Source organism: Hylaeus volcanicus, chromosome 3 (assembly GCF_026283585.1).
Source record: "Hylaeus volcanicus isolate JK05 chromosome 3, UHH_iyHylVolc1.0_haploid, whole genome shotgun sequence".
NCBI lineage: Eukaryota > Metazoa > Arthropoda > Insecta > Hymenoptera > Colletidae > Hylaeus > Hylaeus volcanicus.
In genome coordinates, this window is record NC_071978.1 from 30,917,967 (window position 1) to 30,938,276 (window position 20,310).

General features: G+C 47.3%; 2 protein-coding genes across 10 annotated transcripts; both read right to left on the reverse strand.

Annotated features, from left to right (window-relative positions):
* Positions 1–128: 128 nt before the first annotated feature.
* Positions 129–18,001, reverse strand: LOC128874387 (proton channel OtopLc-like). 9 transcript variants are annotated; one of them, XM_054119136.1, is made up of 11 exons: positions 16,880–18,001; positions 14,032–14,284; positions 13,366–13,643; positions 7,901–8,128; positions 6,910–6,987; positions 6,609–6,811; positions 6,485–6,511; positions 5,775–6,088; positions 4,960–5,125; positions 4,438–4,723; positions 129–4,357 (listed from the first exon to the last, which is right to left on the reverse strand). In XM_054119136.1, exons 2-11 carry the CDS (start codon positions 14,116–14,118, stop codon positions 3,652–3,654), a joined length of 2,373 nt encoding a protein of 790 aa, XP_053975111.1. In that variant the 5' UTR covers positions 14,119–14,284; positions 16,880–18,001; the 3' UTR covers positions 129–3,651. The 9 variants fall into 9 exon arrangements, with proteins under 9 accessions (XP_053975111.1, XP_053975110.1, XP_053975112.1 ...); XM_054119135.1 differs by having other exon boundaries at positions 5,775–6,091; XM_054119137.1 differs by lacking the exon at positions 6,485–6,511 and having other exon boundaries at positions 5,775–6,091.
* Positions 18,002–18,398: 397 nt separating this feature from the next.
* LOC128874389 (vesicle-associated membrane protein 7-like) lies at positions 18,399–20,106 on the reverse strand. The gene is made up of 6 exons (XM_054119147.1): positions 19,877–20,106; positions 19,232–19,443; positions 19,017–19,154; positions 18,783–18,944; positions 18,620–18,712; positions 18,399–18,541 (listed from the first exon to the last, which is right to left on the reverse strand). Exons 2-6 carry the CDS (start codon positions 19,433–19,435, stop codon positions 18,473–18,475), a joined length of 666 nt encoding a protein of 221 aa, XP_053975122.1. The 5' UTR covers positions 19,436–19,443; positions 19,877–20,106; the 3' UTR covers positions 18,399–18,472.
* Between the last annotated feature and the right edge of the window lie 204 nt (positions 20,107–20,310).

The window sequence follows — 20,310 nt, forward strand, 5'->3', positions numbered from 1 at the left end:
CGAGCTTCTCCCGCCGAATGACCGCGGATTCGACGCAGACCTGCTTCAACATCGAGGGATCGCAGACGTGGTTGCGATCTTGAGACTGGAATCGGTGGTACATATTTAGGTCGACGCGATCGTTTGTCCTTGTTTCGACGCTCGACTTTGTTTCGTGTTATTTTTGTTTGGTTTGCTGGATACGACATGAATCCTACCTTTTGTTTATTTACATGCGCCAGCTTGGAGACGTCGAGGGTAGTGCGGCCGCGTGGTTGGAATAACGTAAGCCAAGTTATTATTGCGGACGAGTGTATTGCAATTCGTAAGGTACAAATAGTACAAAGGGTATAAGAGTACAAACATTGCGTAGGAACTAGAGTATGCGGACATAGAAAAAGTACAGTTTAGAGACGTGACGTAGAAGGATATTTTTCGCGTGCATTCTTGTTCGACTCGCGAACCCGACTTGCGCACATCGTGACTTACCTCGTGATTTGATCTCGTGATTTGTTTAAATTTCGGCTAAGACTCGTGCCGAGATCGTGTCAGCTCCAACATCGAACGGACACGAGGAAACATTACGGAAATCGAACGTATCGTTTAACGTCTCCGACACCGAGGACGAAGTAAAAGAGAAAAGGAAGGGAATAGGCGGAGAAAACAGGTGAAACGGTTACCGGATGTAGAGAAACGATGGATCTCGACACGAGCCCCGATCAATAAATGTAACGTATCGCGCGTAAATCCTATATCTGATAATACAATAAATATTATAATAGAACAACGCAATAATAAATATATTTATATTTTGTATATATATGTGTATATATTATATATAATATAGGAAGAAACATGTCGACACAACTAGCTCTAAACACCGAGAGGATCCGTCCTTTTTCTCATCGCTTAATCTTTTACTCGTTCGCATATTTACAGCCGTCTCGCAGTCGAACTGTATCTTATACGAAAAGAAAAATCATTCGAATCATCGTGTAGACCGGCATCGTTGAACGCTAGTCGTCGAAAGAAGCTAGTCGTTAGCACGAAACACGCGTTAATTGAATAGCGTCCTCGTGACAACGTTCGTTTCGTCGTTCTTCCGTCTTTCGACTATTCGCCGTTCATTCCCAAAGGACACGCAATCGTCGCACAACACACGGAAAACATGCACACTCACGTACTCGCATTCTCGCAAAATAGTATCGCCCATCGATCGATTCGCTCTACGGATCGGCCACATTCTTGTCCAATCTTCCTTAGCGACTGTCCTTTAAGCAAAACAAAATAAAAAAAATAAAAACACCCTCGAGTAGGTCGTCTCGGTTTTACTAGCCCATTTACGATTAACGTCCTTCCAGAAGGATTTAGAATTTCTCTTAAACAAAGTGTCTAAATATATTGTTGTCGTGCTTTAATGTTAGATATATTAGGCTGACATCCGTGGTTGATACTTTTTGACACCTAAACTAGCCCTGGTGAAATAGTATTAAAAAATAGCAAAACAAAATCCAGCCTTCTCGGAGTTAAGATCGTGCTCGAACTCGATCCTCTTTCTCGTTTCCTTTCCTCGTTATCGAACCTTGGACAGCGCTCTCGACGGATTAAGGCTTAATGATATGATTCGCCGTTGTACTCTGTTGCTCCCTTGAACTCTGCAACTTAACTTGCATCTATCACTCCGAGTTGTACGATTTCGAATCTATAGGAGTCTACGGGACGATGGCCCCTGCGCCAACGTTGCATTCTCAGCCGAGTTCGATGTCCGCCGCATCTTCAAAATCGACCGCATTTTTTCGTCGCTGTACGTCCGACCCTCGGTTTCGGACTCGCGATTCAATTGCAACGTTGTGCGAGGAGCCGGTGAAAACGTGCTTTTTCGGTGTGATTCGGCCGGAATCGTGTAGGACAAGTGTTACGTGCTCGAATGTCCGGTCTTCGAGGGCTTCCATTTACCTCAAAACACGAATATCGATCGATCGCTGAACCGATTGCTGCGTAAAATCGGCAGAAACAGACTCGGTGGTTTTTCGTCCTGTTTTTATCTTAACGGACGTTCGCGAGGCACGTTACCGATAACGAATAAAACACTGCATTTTTTATCCGATCTTAGTGGCACAAGAGTTACGGTTCGGACTTCGGATGGCAGCCTGTCTCTCTCGATCGCTAGCTTTACGAAATATCTACTTGGACGTGAGAGACGCTATTTAAGTTGTATTTTGTACTACGTGGAAGACGGATGTCCGTGAGAGTATTCGAGTAACATCGAAGGACAGATCGATCAGGGGTTCCGGATTAATGCGGATTCGGGTCGACTCGCGTCCGAAGGGGAATCGTTCTTCCATCGCCTAAGCCAACCACCCCAAGGTTGCTTAGATTTCAGTCTCTTACGAACGCTACGACCAAAGTAAAAAAGGTCCTCTCTTACTTTTTAATCCATATTTCTCTCTCTCCCTCTCATTCGCTATTTTGATCGGTAGAAAATCGTCTTATCTTGTACGTATTAAAGAAAATCTTATTGTTCCCGAAGAAATCGAAGGAATCGAGCCGTCGCTTCGACGATTCTAAACGTCTAATCGTCTACGTAACTAATCTTAGTAAAAAAAATTGTGCGTCGTCGATCGTGCTATTTTGCATCGTCACTCTTCCGTCGATCGTTTTCGAACATCGTTTTATCGCGGTCCGTTTTTCAATATCACCGCGCACCAACTACATGTATGTACATCGCGCGTTAGGATCTAGTCGGCGCAAGAACGACCCGAAAATACTTTCCAACAAGCTAAATCAGTGGTTTCCAAACTTCTTGTAATTATAAGTTTTCTTCCCTTTATTGTAATTCGTACAAAATTTAATTGTTTTTATTGATTTTTGACTAATTTGTTTAAGGAGAAACTCTTGGCAAATTAAGTGCGCTCGTAAACCTTTGATATTAACGTGGAAAGAGATGTGCGAGTGATTGACGTTTTACTACATTAGAAATTTTCTTTCTCGGTACCATTAGCTTGGAAAACACTAATCTAAACGAAGTTTTCGAAACGGTGTGGATAATAGTCAATCTTTTTGTGGATTTTTCGCGTTTCTTCAATCTCCGAGACTCGTCCCTACCGGATCGATGTAAAGTCGATGACACGAGGGTCGTTCGACGCGTCTCGCGTTCTAGAACTTATATTATAACCTACCTAGAGCAACGAATATATAATAGAATGAACACGTTTCCGTGTCTCTGCGAAACACTTGGACTGCGCGCGACGCGCTCGAACGGAGTCTCCGGTAGTAGTTTTTTCTTAAATATTCAACGGATACGAAGGAGGAGGACGCGAACAGACTCGGAGGTTGTTCCACGCTAAACTGATCACTTACCGTGCTCCAAGTACCGTGCTCGGAGTACGATGAAATTGAAACACGTTGTAGCGTCTCGTTTAAAAAACGCGGCTACGTTAAAGTAGTTGCGATGTTTTTCTGTTACAGTCGAAATCGGAATTGCACTACACGGAACTGACTACAATGTGCTTAAATTTCCTAAAAGCGTTCGATCTGAATCGTAGAAAGCGATTGATACGATTACATAAAGTAAATCGGATCGTTCTCCGCGATGGCACCCAGCCTGGCTGGCAGAGTTTTCGGTCTCTGTGGAGCCGGTGTTTTGCACACGACCTCGCGGGATCCCTTGCGTCACATGTAGGTTGGTTTAACCTTGTACGCTCTTTTCCAGACCTCGCAGAGGCAGACGGTGCTGTGAAACCTGTAGAAGATCGCCAGTGGCATCGAGACGTGCGTGATGATCGTCCACGCCCACAGCCCGTAAAAGTGCAACTGGACGGGATGAGACTCAGCTCGCGACTTCTCCAGAGTGTTGATCGCCCACATCGCGAGATTCGTCACCAGCAGAAACGTTACGATCTCTCTGCCAGGTTTCCTTCGGATCTGTTTCGCGGTGGCGACCGTTCGTCTCGAGGCGTCCAGGATGAAGATGGTTTGCAAAGTGGTTTGCACGACGCTCGCCAACGCCGTTACCAGCACCAGCACCGTGTTCTTAGCCAACGTGAACTGGGCGCCGATAATCGTGAACGTCGAGTAAATAAACGTCCCCGTTTGCGCGGCGACCAACAGGATGTTGTCCAGCTCCAAGTTTCTCGTACCGTCGTAGCGGAGGCTGCGCATCTGGAACATCCCTATCAGCGTAGCTAGCGTCGACATCCCGTACAACGTCAGTTCGCAGACGTTTACTTCGGTGACCGCGAAGTTGACCAACTCGGGTCGCGATATCAGCACGAAGAACAGGATCAACGAGATGATCGTTAGCACCAGGATCAGGATGCCGACGAACAGGCCTTTGTGAGCACCGGCACAGTCCACGCTATAATGATGAGGCGACCTCCTATGGGCGTCAATAGTAACGTTAGAGTTTAGGATGATAAGTATTAGCGGGAAAATCGGTTTTACGTTTTTTAGTTTTACCTATAGGCGTGGGCGTGATGTCGCGATCCCGTTGGCGTTTTAGGCGGTGAGAACGCCGCCTTGGATATATTCTTCCACATCACGTACAAGATCGCGGCGCAGATCAAGCTGTACTCTATCGTGCAGGGAAAGAGAAACGGGCTGGCGTCCTGGACCAGCGAGCCCATTATGTTGGTTCGTCGACACTCGAACATGTGATGCGGTCCTTTCAAGCCCCTCGGGAGCCTCAGGTGTTCTCCGTGGTGATAATGACTCTGTCCTCCGAGATGCAGACCACCCTTCGGACCTAATTTCAATCGATTTATTTAAACGCGTAGCCATTAGCCACTCCCTTACTACGAACGTCACGATAACAGATAAAAGAAAACAAACAAACGGACACGTGTTATTATAGGTGCACGATGATGCGATACGCAACGTATCAATGAATGTTAGAAAACGGCAGCCCTACGAATAAAGACTTAGATTCGGAGAACGATGGAGTTGTCTAAAGCTACGCGTGCAGGTGTTTACGGTTCGTACCTAATCTGTGGGAGATTCTCAGAGAGTTGTTTTCCGGGTTGTAGAACGTCAGTATCTCGTGTTTCGTTTCCTGGACGAGAACGTTCAGCCAAACCGACAGATTTGTGCCAATCATGTGCATCAGCCCGAAACGCGCGATCACCCGATGACGGTAAACTTTCATTTGCTGTCGACAGAGAACAGAGATTAACTCGCCTCGCGATCGAGGAAAGATTCGTTTACGATTCACGGGAAACGATCGATTTCACGAGATCGGGAAGCAACATTATAGTCTGAAACGAAAGAAATTCAACGATCGATGCGCGACGAAAATAATTTCGATCGTCTTGTCGGACCGTGGACCGTGATCCGCGAAACCGTTGAGTCGTCGCAAACAACAATGAACGATCAAGAATCTCGCTCGAGAGCAGCCTCTCTGAAAAGCTTTGATTAAAAACGGTCGATGGGGACGATAGACGTTGATCGATAGTCGCGGCAAAGGAAACGGCAAATCGCTGGGGAAGCGTCGCGTCGGACGACTCGTGTTCCGGTATTAGTTTCAGGGTTGCTCACCCTTCCGTTTCGTTGACCTTTTCACCGATGGTTCTCGTTTTGCTTGGACCCTTTCGCTTTTTCATTAGGCGTTATGCACCGATTTCTTCAGCATCGTTACCGGCGTTATTTTTAGCCTCGTCACCTACCAAGTTACGCCGGCGCCGATGACTCCCCTCGCGAATTCAAGGGAATCCTCGGACGCGATCGTTTCGCGAAATATTGCACGGACTTGCGCAACGGTTTCGTTTATCTCGAAAGTACGAGAAACCAGGAATGCTTACCTCGTTGTTTAGAAATATAAAATACATCTGGATGAAGATAAAGGCCATCCTGGTGGCCGGCGTCAGGGCCATCATGATATTGTGGCACTTGGTGTTTTGCTCCAGCTCAAAGTACTGACCGAACTCCAGGCCCGAGTAAATCATCGAACCGATCCCGAACGCCACGGCGCCCATTCGTAGGTAGAAGCTGCCGTAGTGCTGCGCCGGTCTTACGGCGGCCACGTGCGGATAGGCGGCGTCAACCGCGTCGCTATCGCCGCCGGCGCCGCTCGACGATCGCGACGAGTCCAGGTCGCACACATCCTTTCGCTTCTCTTCTCATGTAAATTTATGGTAATCGGCCGGTTAAGATTAATGCGGTTTTAACAGGGACCGAGCTTGCTTCTCGTCATCAGAAACGGAGTGAATGCGACCGAACGCGGACGCGGAATCTGCTGAATTTACGACGAGGTTGCTCGTCCAAGTTGATTCCGCGTGATTCTTTGACTCTTGGATGACTGTGCCTCGCTCGAGGATATGGAAACGAACGAACGAACGAACGAACGGGATTAATAACGTACAACTACCGCGCTTATCGATATTTATGCATCCGAAGTAATCAAACCAACGAGAAACTATACACGGATAACCTACTTTCGCTTTTGACGCTTTTGAATGAACGTGTCGAAAGTGAGAGGGTTATAGCCGTTCGTGGAGAAGGAATTACCTACTCGTAAAACAAGACGCGGCAGACGTTCCTGAAACGTCAATTCGAACATTTCATTTGATTTGCCTATGGATTCGTGGAGATTTCAAATGGAGTGGACCGATCGGTCGCAACGAGAATCGACTTACTTGACTTGGACTTGGTGCCGCGAACCAGCGTGGTATACGTGTAGACGAGGAAGATCATGCTGCCAAAGTAGAGGTAAAGGTAGAATCCCTCGTAGAACGACGGCGGTATGTAAGTGGATATTACTTCCGCCATGGGAAAGGCGATTCCCATGACGACCAGCAGCTTTCCGTATAGAGCGCTAAACGTCGTTGCCAGGGCGTCGCTGCGCAAGAAACGGAAATTGCGCTTAAATCGGAGTCGCGTTCGCGCGATTGCGGATTCGACTCTCCGCTAGGGAAATAGGATTATTTCCGGCCCTACCTGTTGTGGGTGCTTTCTTCGACGTCGAGTATCTCACCACCATTACCGATACCAGCTGGGATCATCGTCCGTACGCGGCTTCGTTTGAAATATCAATTCGAGTCAACGATATAATCTTTCCGCGATGGAAGGTGAACACCATAGTCGTTCGAGGGGGTATATACGCGTAGAAGGGTAGAGGGTAGAAAGAATAGTCAACGTTTTGTACAGATTTTAAGTAAATATTTGCAAAATTCAAGCATATACCGTCAACCTAATTTCGTTACCGTGTTTTCACGTTACAAACGTAAGGCTAGAGTATATGCCCCCTTTAGGTTGGTTGTCGATAGTAGATGATGGAATCGATTAAAACGTTACCGGATGAATAAGGAAACGCAGCGGCCCCGGAATAAAATGTCGGGAAGCATCAGTGGAGATACCATTGGCCGCAAATACATCCACCCCCGTAAGAATTGGCTCAATTACGGGTAATCGCGTGGCCGTTCGTACGCGTGTGTTTGATTCATAAAGTACCGGTAATTGCGGTGCAGACGTCGGTCAGGATAACACGGAGGATCACGTGAAATTTCCGTGGTGACCGGCATATATTCTCCCCCACTTGGCGTTGATTCCCACTTGGCGGGAATGGAGACGAGTCGAGATGAAATATCTCGACGAACCGATACACGCGCCGCCGAGATCGATTAAATCCGAACGACGTTCATTGTTTATCCGCTATCGAACACCACCTACCGCCTAACTTGATATTTCCGTATTTCGTCGTTGTCTGCCGTTACTTTCGTGGACACGTATAGATTTATAGACCGTGAAGCGAGAACAACGTTAACCTTTTCATGTTCGATATCCACGAAACTATCGTCAGACCACGAGCCGTGTTTAAAGAAGAGAGGCGTTTTGTTTGCGTGTCAGGAACGGCAACTTTAATCGTATTCGGTTGGAATATCGTTACGCGTCACGGAAAAGAGAAAGTAACGAGAAATTAACGACTCACCATCCGAGTTTCTTCCACTTCCGGTCCTCGCCAACGTCGAGGAAGGTCGGGCCCGGATAGCACACCGCGGAAATCGGCTGCGAGGAACATGGTAGAGCCAAGGCAAACTGGGGTGGCCGGTGGGTGTGCGAGGGTGAGCTGCTGCTGTGTCTAGACAGCGTTTCCGGCGAAACGATTACCGCGGACGGTGAGGCCGGTGACGGTAACACAGTAGGCAATCCTGGCCAGCTGAACAGACCATGTTTCTTCGTTATTTATGCTCTGTCCTTGACCGATCGACTCGTCGACGTTGACTGCTCGATTACGAGGATAATTAGCTCGGGGTAATAAAAACTACGCCAACGAGAGGAATAGGGGCGCGTAGAAAAATATGGATACCTGACTGCAACATATCTCCGCTAATACAATTAGGTAATGGGGATCCAGCTGTAGCCGACATAATTCTAAAATGGATTCGCTGCTGAATTCGATAGTTTAACCACGCGAATTTCTTCGGTCCTGCAAAGGTAGCGTTTAAAGCATTCGACGGAAGTTACCACCTAAATTGCAGCGACTCGCGTCGTTGCGCGTTCCTCGTAATTCGTTTAAGAGAGTTTCCGCCGGCGGGCTGCCCATCGGAGATACGGTTAAGCCAGTTACTTGCAAGTTCGGAGCCGCGAAACTGGCTGTCGTTGTTCGGCGAACGGCGCCAATCGCGTTTCGTTAAATCCTTGGCGACGAATGGCTGGAAAAACTTTTGTCGTCGAGCATCGCGACAGCAGGTTCTATCGCGATCATGGGTGGTGGTATGGTCATGGTGGTCGATTTTTTTCCTCCGATAAGTCTAGGTGTGCAAAGCAACACACTTTGCATCGTTACGTTGATACGATCGACGTTCAATTTCGCATAACCGCTTGTCCACTCCCGTAGCAGAGCAGAAAGTTTCGCGGAGTACGAAGGGGGACGGTCGCATAGAACGGTCTCTCGCTTCTAATTTAAGGTCAACGCGGTGCTGTAACGTTTGATACACTTGTCACATTGACACTGGCTGCAGGAAGAGACCCACTATAGCGCGGACGATTTTGTGAGCGTCATTAAACGACGACTTTCCAACGTCGGTCGTTTATCTAATGATTATCCTGACCGATCCCTCTAACAGACGCGCGACGGTCGACGAAATACAGTCGGCTCGTTCGTCTCACAACGAAGCGCTTCGAGATTCGCAAACGTCTACACCCTCTGTTACTCGAAACCTCTTGGAACGCGCCGCGTTACCATGGAATTTACGACAACAATTTAGCCTCGGAACTGGCTCAGGCTTGGCCGCACCGAATAGGAAGAGGAACGTACATTATTTCGCTGGCGCGATATTGCGTCGAAATTTCAATTTACCGCCAAATGGATTCACCCCTCTGCGTCTCCGCAGAGGCTACAGCTTCTGGGGTTGGGTAGACAAATATTCGAGACGTCTGACCCGATACGAAACGAAACTACTTTCCGGCGGATCTTTCATTCTCTCACCCATACACGAGACGTAACACGCGACAGATTACAATCCCGACATCTTTGCTACTTATCCTTTCACGAGGATTTCGATAAACAATTTGTAATTAAAATTTTAATTAAAAAAGCAAAGATTTTGGCAGGGCATGGGGTTTCTATCGGGACACTCGGTATATCTGAAATCGGTCGATGGTTGATCCGCGCGTTTAAGAAGGTAAACGAGGTGCTGCGTAAAACGACCTACCCCTACGAGACCGATAGTAGGCGATGAGAGGGACGCGGATAAGTTTCGTCCTTTTGACGAGATAGGAGGGTCAGTCGCGCTCGCGCGCACACGCGAAAGGGTCCGTGAAAGGGAAAAGAGGGAAAGCGAGTGGTGGGTTCCCGAGGAGAGATGGCAGAGCGTAGAAAAGGGTGCGGAGTCTCGGCCCTTGGCTCGAAGCTTTTTGAAATAATCACGTAGTGTTGGAGAAGCAGAAGAGCGCGAGAGGGTGTTGCCGGACGAGAAGGACGCGTGCGTCGAGAGGTGTGCGAGGGTACCGAGGGGTTGATTCAGTGGTTGAGTGCCGTTCCCTCGTTGTGGCACGAGTGTATCCGTGGCTCGAGGACTCCGAGGCCGGTTCACCCTTGTTTCAGTGGATTCGGCACTCCGCTACTCCTTCGGGGGCATCCCTCAGGAATCTACTTTCCATTTTCGTCTTCTTTTTTTACGCGTTTTTCGATGCTTCCACTCGAACGAAGAAAAAGAGTTTAATCGTTTCATCGACGATGCCGACACGTAACTGCTCGATCCATCTCTCTTTCTCGTTTTTCCTTGGTTTTCCTGGAATAAGGAGCGCATTTTCGTTTCCTCGATTATCGCGATCACCTCGCTCCCCGCCAAGGATTACAGTTTCGATGTTTCGCTCGAGGGTCGGAGGGACTCGGTTCGATACAGAACGCGCTTCGTGTCTGGGAATGTTTTAACGAGGTTCTTCTTGTTACGCTGTACGATTTTTTCTTAATAAATTTAAGAATAAACTCGACTCGATTTAAGGGACATTTAAAAGGGTTGCTCTTTGACGAAGGCGATCGATACTTTGGCTCTAGAGATCCCGGGAGTACCCAACCAAATTCGTGAGGATTCCAAGCCTCGACGAGTAGTTTAGTTTCCGAGGCTTCTTACTCTTGGAAAGCGAAATATTCCTTCACGGTAGAATTACTTGGAACCTCAACGTTTCAACGTATTCCTGGGTTCCATAGTCGGCTGCTCTAGCGAATTCTCGATCGAAATTCCGTATCGAAGAGCACGCGGAGTATACGCGGAGATGGGGATGTCGTGCCACCGGATATCGCAGACATACGTTGCGTGTCCGTGTGCGCGCGCGATTTCAAGATTCCGGCCAGTCGTCCGTGGAGAGGACTGTATGGGATCGATCCGCGGTCGCGGTCGCGGTCGCGGTTGTCGGGATGAAATCGCGGTACCTGAGGGAGGTCTCCTTGATGAGCATGTCCGTGACCTTGACTGGCGCTTTCCTCGACCGTTCTCGACGGAACGTTGGCTGCTGAACACACCGACGAATCGCACAGTCACGGCCCTGCGGCTCGTGTCACGATACTCACGGACCCCGCATTACAAACTGAGGCCCTGCTAGATCTCGCGGCACCGCGGATCTCTGTCTTTCCCCCTGCCCCTCGCGTACATCGTTCTCCATCCCCGTGCCGCTCTATCACCGAATCGTCTCTGGATACGCGCTCGTTTGATAGCGGGCTCGTTATCCGAACGAGATTCGCAGTGGCGTAAGGCTACGAAACGTACCAACGACTTGCCGGCAATCGAACCGTTTCATAAAACGAAATGTTCGTAGCACCTCGATGATTCGTAAAAGTAGAACCTTTCCTATAGTCTAATCGACGGCAACGATTGCATCTTCCAATGGTGATTTTAAAATAAAGGGTCGAAACGTAAGATGATCGTGGTTAACCTCGAGTTTCTCTATCGTCTGCTTTATTTCCCGATCGAAGGATACGGATCTCGGATCGCAAGCTTTTGAAAAAGAATTCTCGCCTTCGAGCAGTCGTAGCGAAGGAACAGGAAGGCCGAGGCTACCTTACGGAAGAGGATTCCGGCGGATAAGTTTGCTTTAAAGGAGACGGAGCTCGAATACGCGTCTACGTTGATCGAATCTGCATGTAAATCGAGGGAACAGGCTAGGCTCCCTGGTCTCGTCCGGGACGAAGGACGGTTCACGGGGGTTCCGGTGAAACGGGAACGGAGGAGAGAGAAAGGGAGAACAGAGATCGAGACAGGACGAGTAAACGATGAGAGGAGAGGGATAAGGCACGATCGAAAACGAGAGAAGCGCATACGAAGGTCGTTTGTTGGTAGTAACGAAGCGACAGGTCAATATTAACCCTTTGCGCTCTAGAATCACCTCTGACGCGACAGTAGCGCTCTTCTCTAAAATTCTTATACGTCTCTAGAGTACTCGTTTGTATTAATTTTATTTTCGCGTTCGTCAAAACTTTTGCATCGATTAATTTCTCGTTAAAGCACTAACCTGTAAATACAATATCGCAAAGGGGCAATTTCGACGCCATTGGCTCGTCGCGCGTTTGCGAACTCGCATTCGATATCCGGCGAAAGTAATCGAGTTTGCCCGAAATCGAGGTCCTTCGTCTACTAATCGCCTGGCAGAAATCGACGGGAATCGATGTTCGAGCTGCGATTTAATCGCACGGAAATAAACGATTCTGGCGCCCGTAAATGCGTCGTGTGTAAAAATTGCAGTAAATTGCAGATGTTAGCATGCTTCCATTATCCTGGTCGGTTCGCAAACGGGCGTCGATGTAGTAGCTCCAAGTTTCCAAGTACTCTCGACGAAAGTAGAAATTATAGAAGCAAAGTGGAGACGCTTCGCGAAACGACTTTTCACGATCAAGTTCAATCGTCGACGGAGATACAAACCACTCTGCTGGATACGAGAGCCGAGGGATGCCCGTTAATCGTGGACAGTGCATAATGTCTCGTGGCTGTGATTAGTAGCGGTGGTCATTCGAATGATGAGACGAGGAGAAACGTGTCCGTTTAGGGGGATTCGTAATTTACGTCGCCAAGTTACGTATGAATGACGAAGCGGAAACTAATTGACGCGAACCTGCAAGAATATTCGTTGCCGGGCAGTTTCTAAAATCAAAAATAATTTACAAAGAAGAAAAAAAATAATCCCTTGAGGTCTCGATTCGATTACCATCGTCTTTTTTATTTAACACCTTTTACGCATTTCTGCCGCAAGGAAACCGCTTCGACGCGCTAACATTTTAATCGGATGTCGCACCGTTCTGGCCGCAGTCTTCTCGCGAGTTCTCGCCGTGCAATTACGCGCCACCGCGAGTAATATTTTTTACCCTAGCCGTCGCATTTTGTTCGCCCAGACGTCGTGATCCGGACGTTCATTTTGCTCACCTACTTAGCATCGTTTTTTTTTTTATTTTACCCTCGCGCGCTACCCAGAGAGACGTCGTCTGAACGAGACGTACGGGGATTCGTTAACGGCCGGAAATATTTCCGCAAGGAACACGGTGTGTAAGGTGCGCGTCGAGACTGGCATAAATCGCTTCCGGATCACTACTCGCGACTTCTTCGCTGTGATTTTTCAAATTGAAAAAGTTAGTTGCACGTCGAGAAGGAGAGCTGGTACGCACGAATAAATCAGATCAACTACCAATAGTTTTTTCACTTGCAGAAGGCTTTCGAGGTGAAAGTTAAAGCGATTTTAGGTCAAAGAACTTGTGTCGTTTCGTTTGGTAAGCATACAAGTATCGAGACTTTGCGCGATACCTCGAACCTCGAAAAGAGGTTCCGTGGAATCGAAGAGAAGTTTAAAAAAATCGCAAATTGCAATTAAAACCGAAGCCTGACAAATTCAGATTAAATTATCCCCGTCGTGTGCGGTAACAGCAGCAGCAGCAATTTCGTTTGCATGGTATTTCTCCATACTCACTCTTGCGGGGCGAGCGTGGAGAGCTGGGGCGGGGTTTGCTGCGTTGGTTTCTCTGCTTCCGTGTTAATTATGGGGCCCTCGGGTGTTCGCAGGGCAGCCTCCATAGCCGCGGCCTCCTCCTCTTCGCGAAGCTCTTCGGACGCCTCCTCCGGAATCGTCGTGATGTCCTCGATCGGCGGCGGCAGCTCGTTTCCGTTCTCCTCGAGGTGGTTCCCCATCATCGGGTCAGAATTGTTGTCCCCCGGACGCGTCACCTCCTCGATGTCCGAGTCGATGCCCTGTTCGCGTAAACAGTTATCATAACAATTTTCCTTTTCCCCTCTGACGAATTTTTGTTCGCTAAAATGTTTGTACGAATCAACGTTGTAAATAAATTGCTACAGGTTGGGATTCGAATAAAATTTTGCCCATATTTTCACGAGATATTGTTTGTTGTAAGTTTCACGAGGTACACCGTTACATTCGGTCCACGCAGGAAAAGAAAAATATATAACGATCCGTTCGATCGTTGATTCTCGCAGGTTAGGAAGGGATGATTCGAGATCGAGCTAAAAGACTGTCGGGAAAATGAGTCGGCGAAACTTATTAATATAAATTTACCGTTCCCTTCGTGCGATAAAATTGATCTATCAGGGATTATCGACAGCATCGACGGGGGCTTAGTACCTGAGCAAAGTCCATGTAGAAGGAATCCCTGGAGTCGGAGCTGCCACGGCGGAGCCGAAGGCTGAGATCCGGTGAGCTTTCTCCCATCTTTCTTATCTCCTTTCTCGCTCCTCCGCGTACCTTCCTGTCGCCCTTCCTTCCTCTTCGATCTCTCCCTCGCGCCTCGCCTTCTTCACCCCTGTGACGCTACCAACCCCCTTTGTCTTTTACGAGCTTCTTGCTCCACGGTCGTAGAATTCTAAAGAGGGTGGCCCTGCACACACAATCCACCGAGTTTGCAGGCTGAAAGAATCGTCCTTGAATGACAGATCGTCGTCTCGTTCTATCGTCTTCCCTCTGTGCTACGCTCTTTCGCTATCTTTCTCTTTTTTCCCGTACCTTTCTCCGCCTCGCGCGACCATCAGAGAAACAGAGAACAAGAGTTCCTTCGTCGTCGGCGCGAAACAAAAATGTCCCCGTTGAAAGGAGAGTCGCCGAGTGGTCGTACGTGATACCGTGAATGCCGACTCCGGATCTCTGAATATCAAACTTCCGCGCGCGAATTAAAATTTCATCCCCTGTCGGCTACCGTGTTACTTTCGCCCTGTACAAGAGACTCGAGAACAAGGAGAAAACGGTGCGCGGTTGAAAGGAGACTCGTCCTGTTTCGAAACCAACGGGCCGCGAATGCGTTTCCCGTTTCCTTGGAAGGGTTCTCGACCACTCGAGATCGTTCGTCCACTACATCCACGCTCGAAAAATAGCCAGTTTTAATACTTGCCGGAAGGTACGATATAGTTATTTAGCGAACGTCTACTAACAAATTTTAATTTTCTTCATCTCTATATAGAATGTACGGATGCACGCCGGGTAGGCAAATTCCGATCGTCGGTTTCACGCGGGTAAGTTCTCGGTAGGCGTGATTATGAGGGGCTCCGATGGAGAAACGACTCCGTTACGTCGAAACTAATTACGGAAAGCTAGGAAATTCAATCGGGCCTCCAGTTTGTCTTCGAGTTAATTGCCTTAGCCGCGACTCCGACCGGCTGACTTTAATTAAAACTAGGAGACGTCTCTCAGGAGGCGGCACTGAGCTCCATAGAATCGAACGCGCGGAAAAATCTCTTTCCCGCGACTTAATTAAATCCGACGGCTCGAGAGGCGACGATCGACACCTTCTCGAAAAGACGTCGCGCTACTCGCCGAGACAGAGCTTACCTACCTACCTAAGGGCTTAGCTCTATAGTTTCCAAGTGTTCGAAGGAACTCGATGCTCCGGTTCTCGTCGGCTGGCTAACGAATATATTCCGGTGAAAAGTGAGTTTTCGATTTCGAGATACCGGAGAATTGACCCCCCCCCCCCCCCTTCGAATATAGTTGATTATCCGAGTACGAATTGGTACGTTTACATCGATAAGCGTAACGAGAAGGTAACTCTCGGGGTAGGAAGCACGAGACCAACCACCCTCGACGGAAAGTTAACGACAAGCGAGGATACTTTGCATAAAACTCGAGGGTTTTCGAAACACGAGAGCGTCGTACCATCTTCGTAGAATATTTGTCTTCTCGCGAGCGATCCAGTCGAGGATCGGCGTAACGGCGCGCCGCATCGACATCGCCAGGACCTCGGTGTCCGACCGTCGATGAACATTCTTCCTGTTTGGGATCGCTCGGAACGCCATTGCGCGTCGGACCCTCCCGTTCCCTGGATGTTTTATGGCTCGCATACGTGCATATCTACATCGAAAGGCTCCCTGTGCACGTACGGTAATACTACGGGACGGCAGGGAGATAACGCGGGATAAGATGCTATGTCTTTTCATCGGCCGAGCCAAGTCGGAAGTATTTTGGACTGATCGTTGTTGCGAATCTCTCGGGACGTTGCCGCCAACTTTTTTTCCTTGCTTTTACAATCTAACGCGAGCGTCCTACTTCGTCTCCCGTTTTATCTAGTAATAAATCGTCTCGCTAAAGAATAACTTTTCTAGGCATTCCGTTGTTCGAATAGGCAACCGCAACGATGCATCGCGTGAAATAATTCGAAGAACGCGTTGGGGGATCGATACGGCGATTCTATACCCGGCGATGCAAGTCGTGCAATCTTCCAGGAACAGTGGTCGTATTGTGCTTTTCCCGGGGACTCGCAACAACGATTTTCCGTCGGTCGTTTTGCGTGCCGGAAAACCCTGATACTTCCATCCGCGTTCATGCTCGCCGGTAGTTGGTTAGCTCTTCGCGTTGATACCCTGTTTTGATTGTACTTTGTTCGAAACACGGCACGAACAATGCAATTAGCGCGAGATCCCAGAGAGTTGGACGGCACAACAATGTATGAGCGCGCGAGCAGATCCTGCCGCGATATTTCGCGATATATAAGCTATATTTTATCTATTTTCGTTCAATGTTTTTCTTACCGTATATTTAGTGTTCATACGTGCGGGTGTTGGTACCATCGCACAAGTATTTTATTTTGTTTCGATAGAAAAACGATGCGGACCTTTTCAGGAGAGCTTAACAAATAGTAAAAGGAGGAATACAGTGCACGATACAAATCGCGGAACGTTGATATCGATATAACGACCGATGAGACATTAGTCGATGCAATCGAGTCGACAACTATTTTGTTCGATGGTGTATATTTGTATAGAATGTTAATAGTGATTTAAAAACGCACAAAGATTGACGAAGAAGATACGGAGAGAGGCGAATAGTGTATCCGTGGAATTACCTCGTTTTACTGTTTCCTGCGAACGGAAAGGCGCAAAAAAAAGTCGTCGATGCGGTAGAAAGAAAGTTGCGAGAAAAGCAGAAAACAATGGGACATCGATTGGACATGGACGAAAGGGGGCAAATGAAAGAATCGACTTACGGGGTCTGAAGTTTGCACCGCCGGACGTTCTCCGCGCAGCGTATCCTTCGGCTCATCCCCCCGTGTCGCGGGCCGATTCGTTTTCACTTTCATCCAGCGGCTCGTAGTCCCTCCTGCCCTCCCTGGCGGACATCCGATCGCGGCACCGGAGCCGTCAGCTCACCTCTGGTATCCGGAACCTCCGCGGTTCCGTGGCCGTCCGCGAAACGGTTTCCAGCCACCGCACGAAACCACCCCACTCGCGACGGTAAACACACGCAGTCGGCAACGTGGCCCACTCACAGCATAGTTCCTCGCTGCCACTGAGATTCACGTGATTCTCAGAGTGCATTCACTAACGCGCGCGAATGCATGGCGAGAATCGGGGGATGTTTTCCTCTTTCAATTAATCTTGCGGCCGCTCTCCCGACACGCACCGCCGCGGAACTTGTTGAGCGACCTTGCCGATGGAACGTATAATAATTCTCCGTTGAGAGTTCACGGACGAGACGCTGCGATCAATCGTCGAGAGCCACCGAAACGAACCACCGGAGTGTCAGTTGGACACCCCCCGAAGGGCGCGCCACGCGAACCATCGACATCCTGCCAGAGCCGCCGGGCTGCTGCGATGTCCCGGGCGTCGCGACGGCAGCGCCTGCGACGCCGCCACCCGTCCAGCGTCGACGACGTCGAGCAGCTCGACCAGGGCCGTACCTATCTTTCCGCTTATCGAGTTTCTCGGCTCGTAAGACACCCGTTATACCGTATACACTATAAAATAATAATACGTTACTTGAACGCATCCGAATAAATTACAAACTAATTTTCCGGGTCGTAAAAAGCACTACACATTTACTTAAATTAGGTTTGCGTAGGGTTTCGCGCGGACTAGTCGGTCCATTGAAGAACGAAAAATGAATAGAGCATGCGCCCGATACTATTACGAGAAAAATAGTGCGCAGTTTGCACTGTACGAACTCTTTCACGTGGAAAAAATCTAATGCATTTAATGGCTCGGAACAGACTGGATACTCGATAAATTTCTGTGTTGATTTTATCTACATTGCAAATAAAACACTCTAGGCCGACGATACATTTTTCGATCTAAGGAAATCCTTTCGCGAGGGGGAAGAAATAAAATGAGTGAGTTTCACTTGTTGCACTCGAGAGTGACAACGAAAATGAATAATAAATCCATGCATTCGTGTAATATAATTATTTTATTTTATCGCTCTTTCGTGGAACGTAATCGTATGATACAATGTACATACATGATTGACATTAAAATTATACTTCTCGTTTGGAACATATAAATGGTATCGACACCTTTCCGGTGATATAATAAAAATAATGTAAGTGTTATACATATTTATATCTATACATACTTCTTGTAAGGGTATTCGTATTATTCCTACATACGTATCGCAGGATCGAACATTATTTCTCGGTCTCTTATACGCACGACGAACCAAGAAATAAAATCCGCATCGCGTCTTTTTTTCTATTTCCTTAAAAATATCCTTCCGCGCACAGCCCGACCATCGACCCATATTCAGATAATTTTTCATCACATTTCAGAGACGCTATATTCCGTCTGTACGTTGCGTACGTTTATTACTTTCCGACGCAATTTGGCCAAGTAAGACCTCCGCAAGACAAGGACACAATAACGAACGTCACAACCTATAAAATTTTAAAAGTTAGTTGCGTTTCATGCGATTTGTTATATCGTAAGGTACCACATTCGACGTCGTTACTTACGATTAGGATAGCACCGATAATTAAATAAATTTTAACGTTCTTCCAGAACAACGAACGAGCCAAGTTTCTGCTGGTTTTCCTAAACGTAACGGACTGGAAAAACGTGTAACGATAAATGCTTCATCGCGACTGTAATTACATACGATAGCGAACTCGTACTTACGCTAGCAGTTAGATTTTCCGTTTTATGTACGAGAAGCTCTAATCGTTCGCCACGCGTAGTTAAACTATCGATGTTTTTCACCATTATATCAGTCAATTCGTCCAGTTCACCGTGAACTTTAGACAATAAGTCGATGTCCTTATTCGACTCGTCGTAATATTTCTAAACGATAAACAGATGCGGACGTGAAGAAATGCGGAACGTCTACGATCAAAAGAATCCATTTCTACTTACCATTTCGTTGGCTAAAATTCTACCAAATTCTGTGTTCATTGAGTATGCGAGAGCGGTTTGCGCACCGTCGCCGTAAATAGTCAGAAACCTTCTTTTAATTTCTGTAAGATACAAAAATGCCCTGGACTTTTGAAACTCCTTTAAAGCGAAAATAGTATCGAGTTTATACGTTGTACTCTAAATTGTAGTTTCTTAAAACTTTTGCAACTACTCACATCATCCGTGATACACATGTATATAATGTTATTCTCGCAGATGTAATGAAACAAATAAGATCCGTGCGAGTACGTTAACTTGTCGTTTTGAGGAGGAATTCGGGCAAGAAATATCTCCGTGAATTCTTGAAAGTTTCCAGCACAGGTGGCATGTTTCACGAGTATCGTAGGCCCTCTGGCCACCACTGTATACAAAATTGGCATGGCGAACACTGAAACAGATGCAAAATACCAACTTAAATTTGTGCTTTTGTTTCTGTGAAAAATAGTGAGCACGATGTAATTAACCCAGAGAAATCTACCCTCCACATGATAATGTTATGTTTACAATTGAATCTTCTTATCTGCTATCGAACAGAACACTACCAAAAACAAGATATTGCTACAGCGAACAAGGGGTACAAATAATAGCGATAGTTATTGCTCAAACGACGAAACAATGTTTGAATTTATAAACAAAGACGGTCAAAGGAAACAATTTTCACGGATGATTCATAACACGTCATAGTTCCTAACCTTCAAACAATGGTCGACGCTTTGTACAATTTATCGCTTACGTTTCAGACATGAACACCGACAAAATATCATCATCTAATATGCATTTCAGTTCGTCCAAGTAAACAATCAAAAGTTCTTGCGACTTACCTCAACAAAATCAGATGACGTAAACAGAGAAATGATAATTTCTTCGTTTCGATGTTGTACGTATCTTTAAAATGGACACTGAACAGTCACCCTTTTGAAAACGTATCTGTGAACTGTTAACTGTCACTTTATAACAAAAGATTCAAGGGAATCAAAACACCTGTTCCGTGGTTTAACACATTCACAAAGTCACGACTTATGACTGCGTCGCTCGTATATGACATATGACAATCGCTGACTTATTAATACTAGTGGCGCCATCGGTGGGAAAACGCCCAAGTTTATTGTGAAAATAGTTCCTACTGCTGTTGGTAGATGGCGTGTGTCTAGTACCCGTGGCGCCATCGGTGAGAAAATGGCCAAGCTCGTAGTGAAAATGGTTCCCACTGTTTCTACTAGATGGCGTCGATAACTATTGCTGCCTTAAATAACTA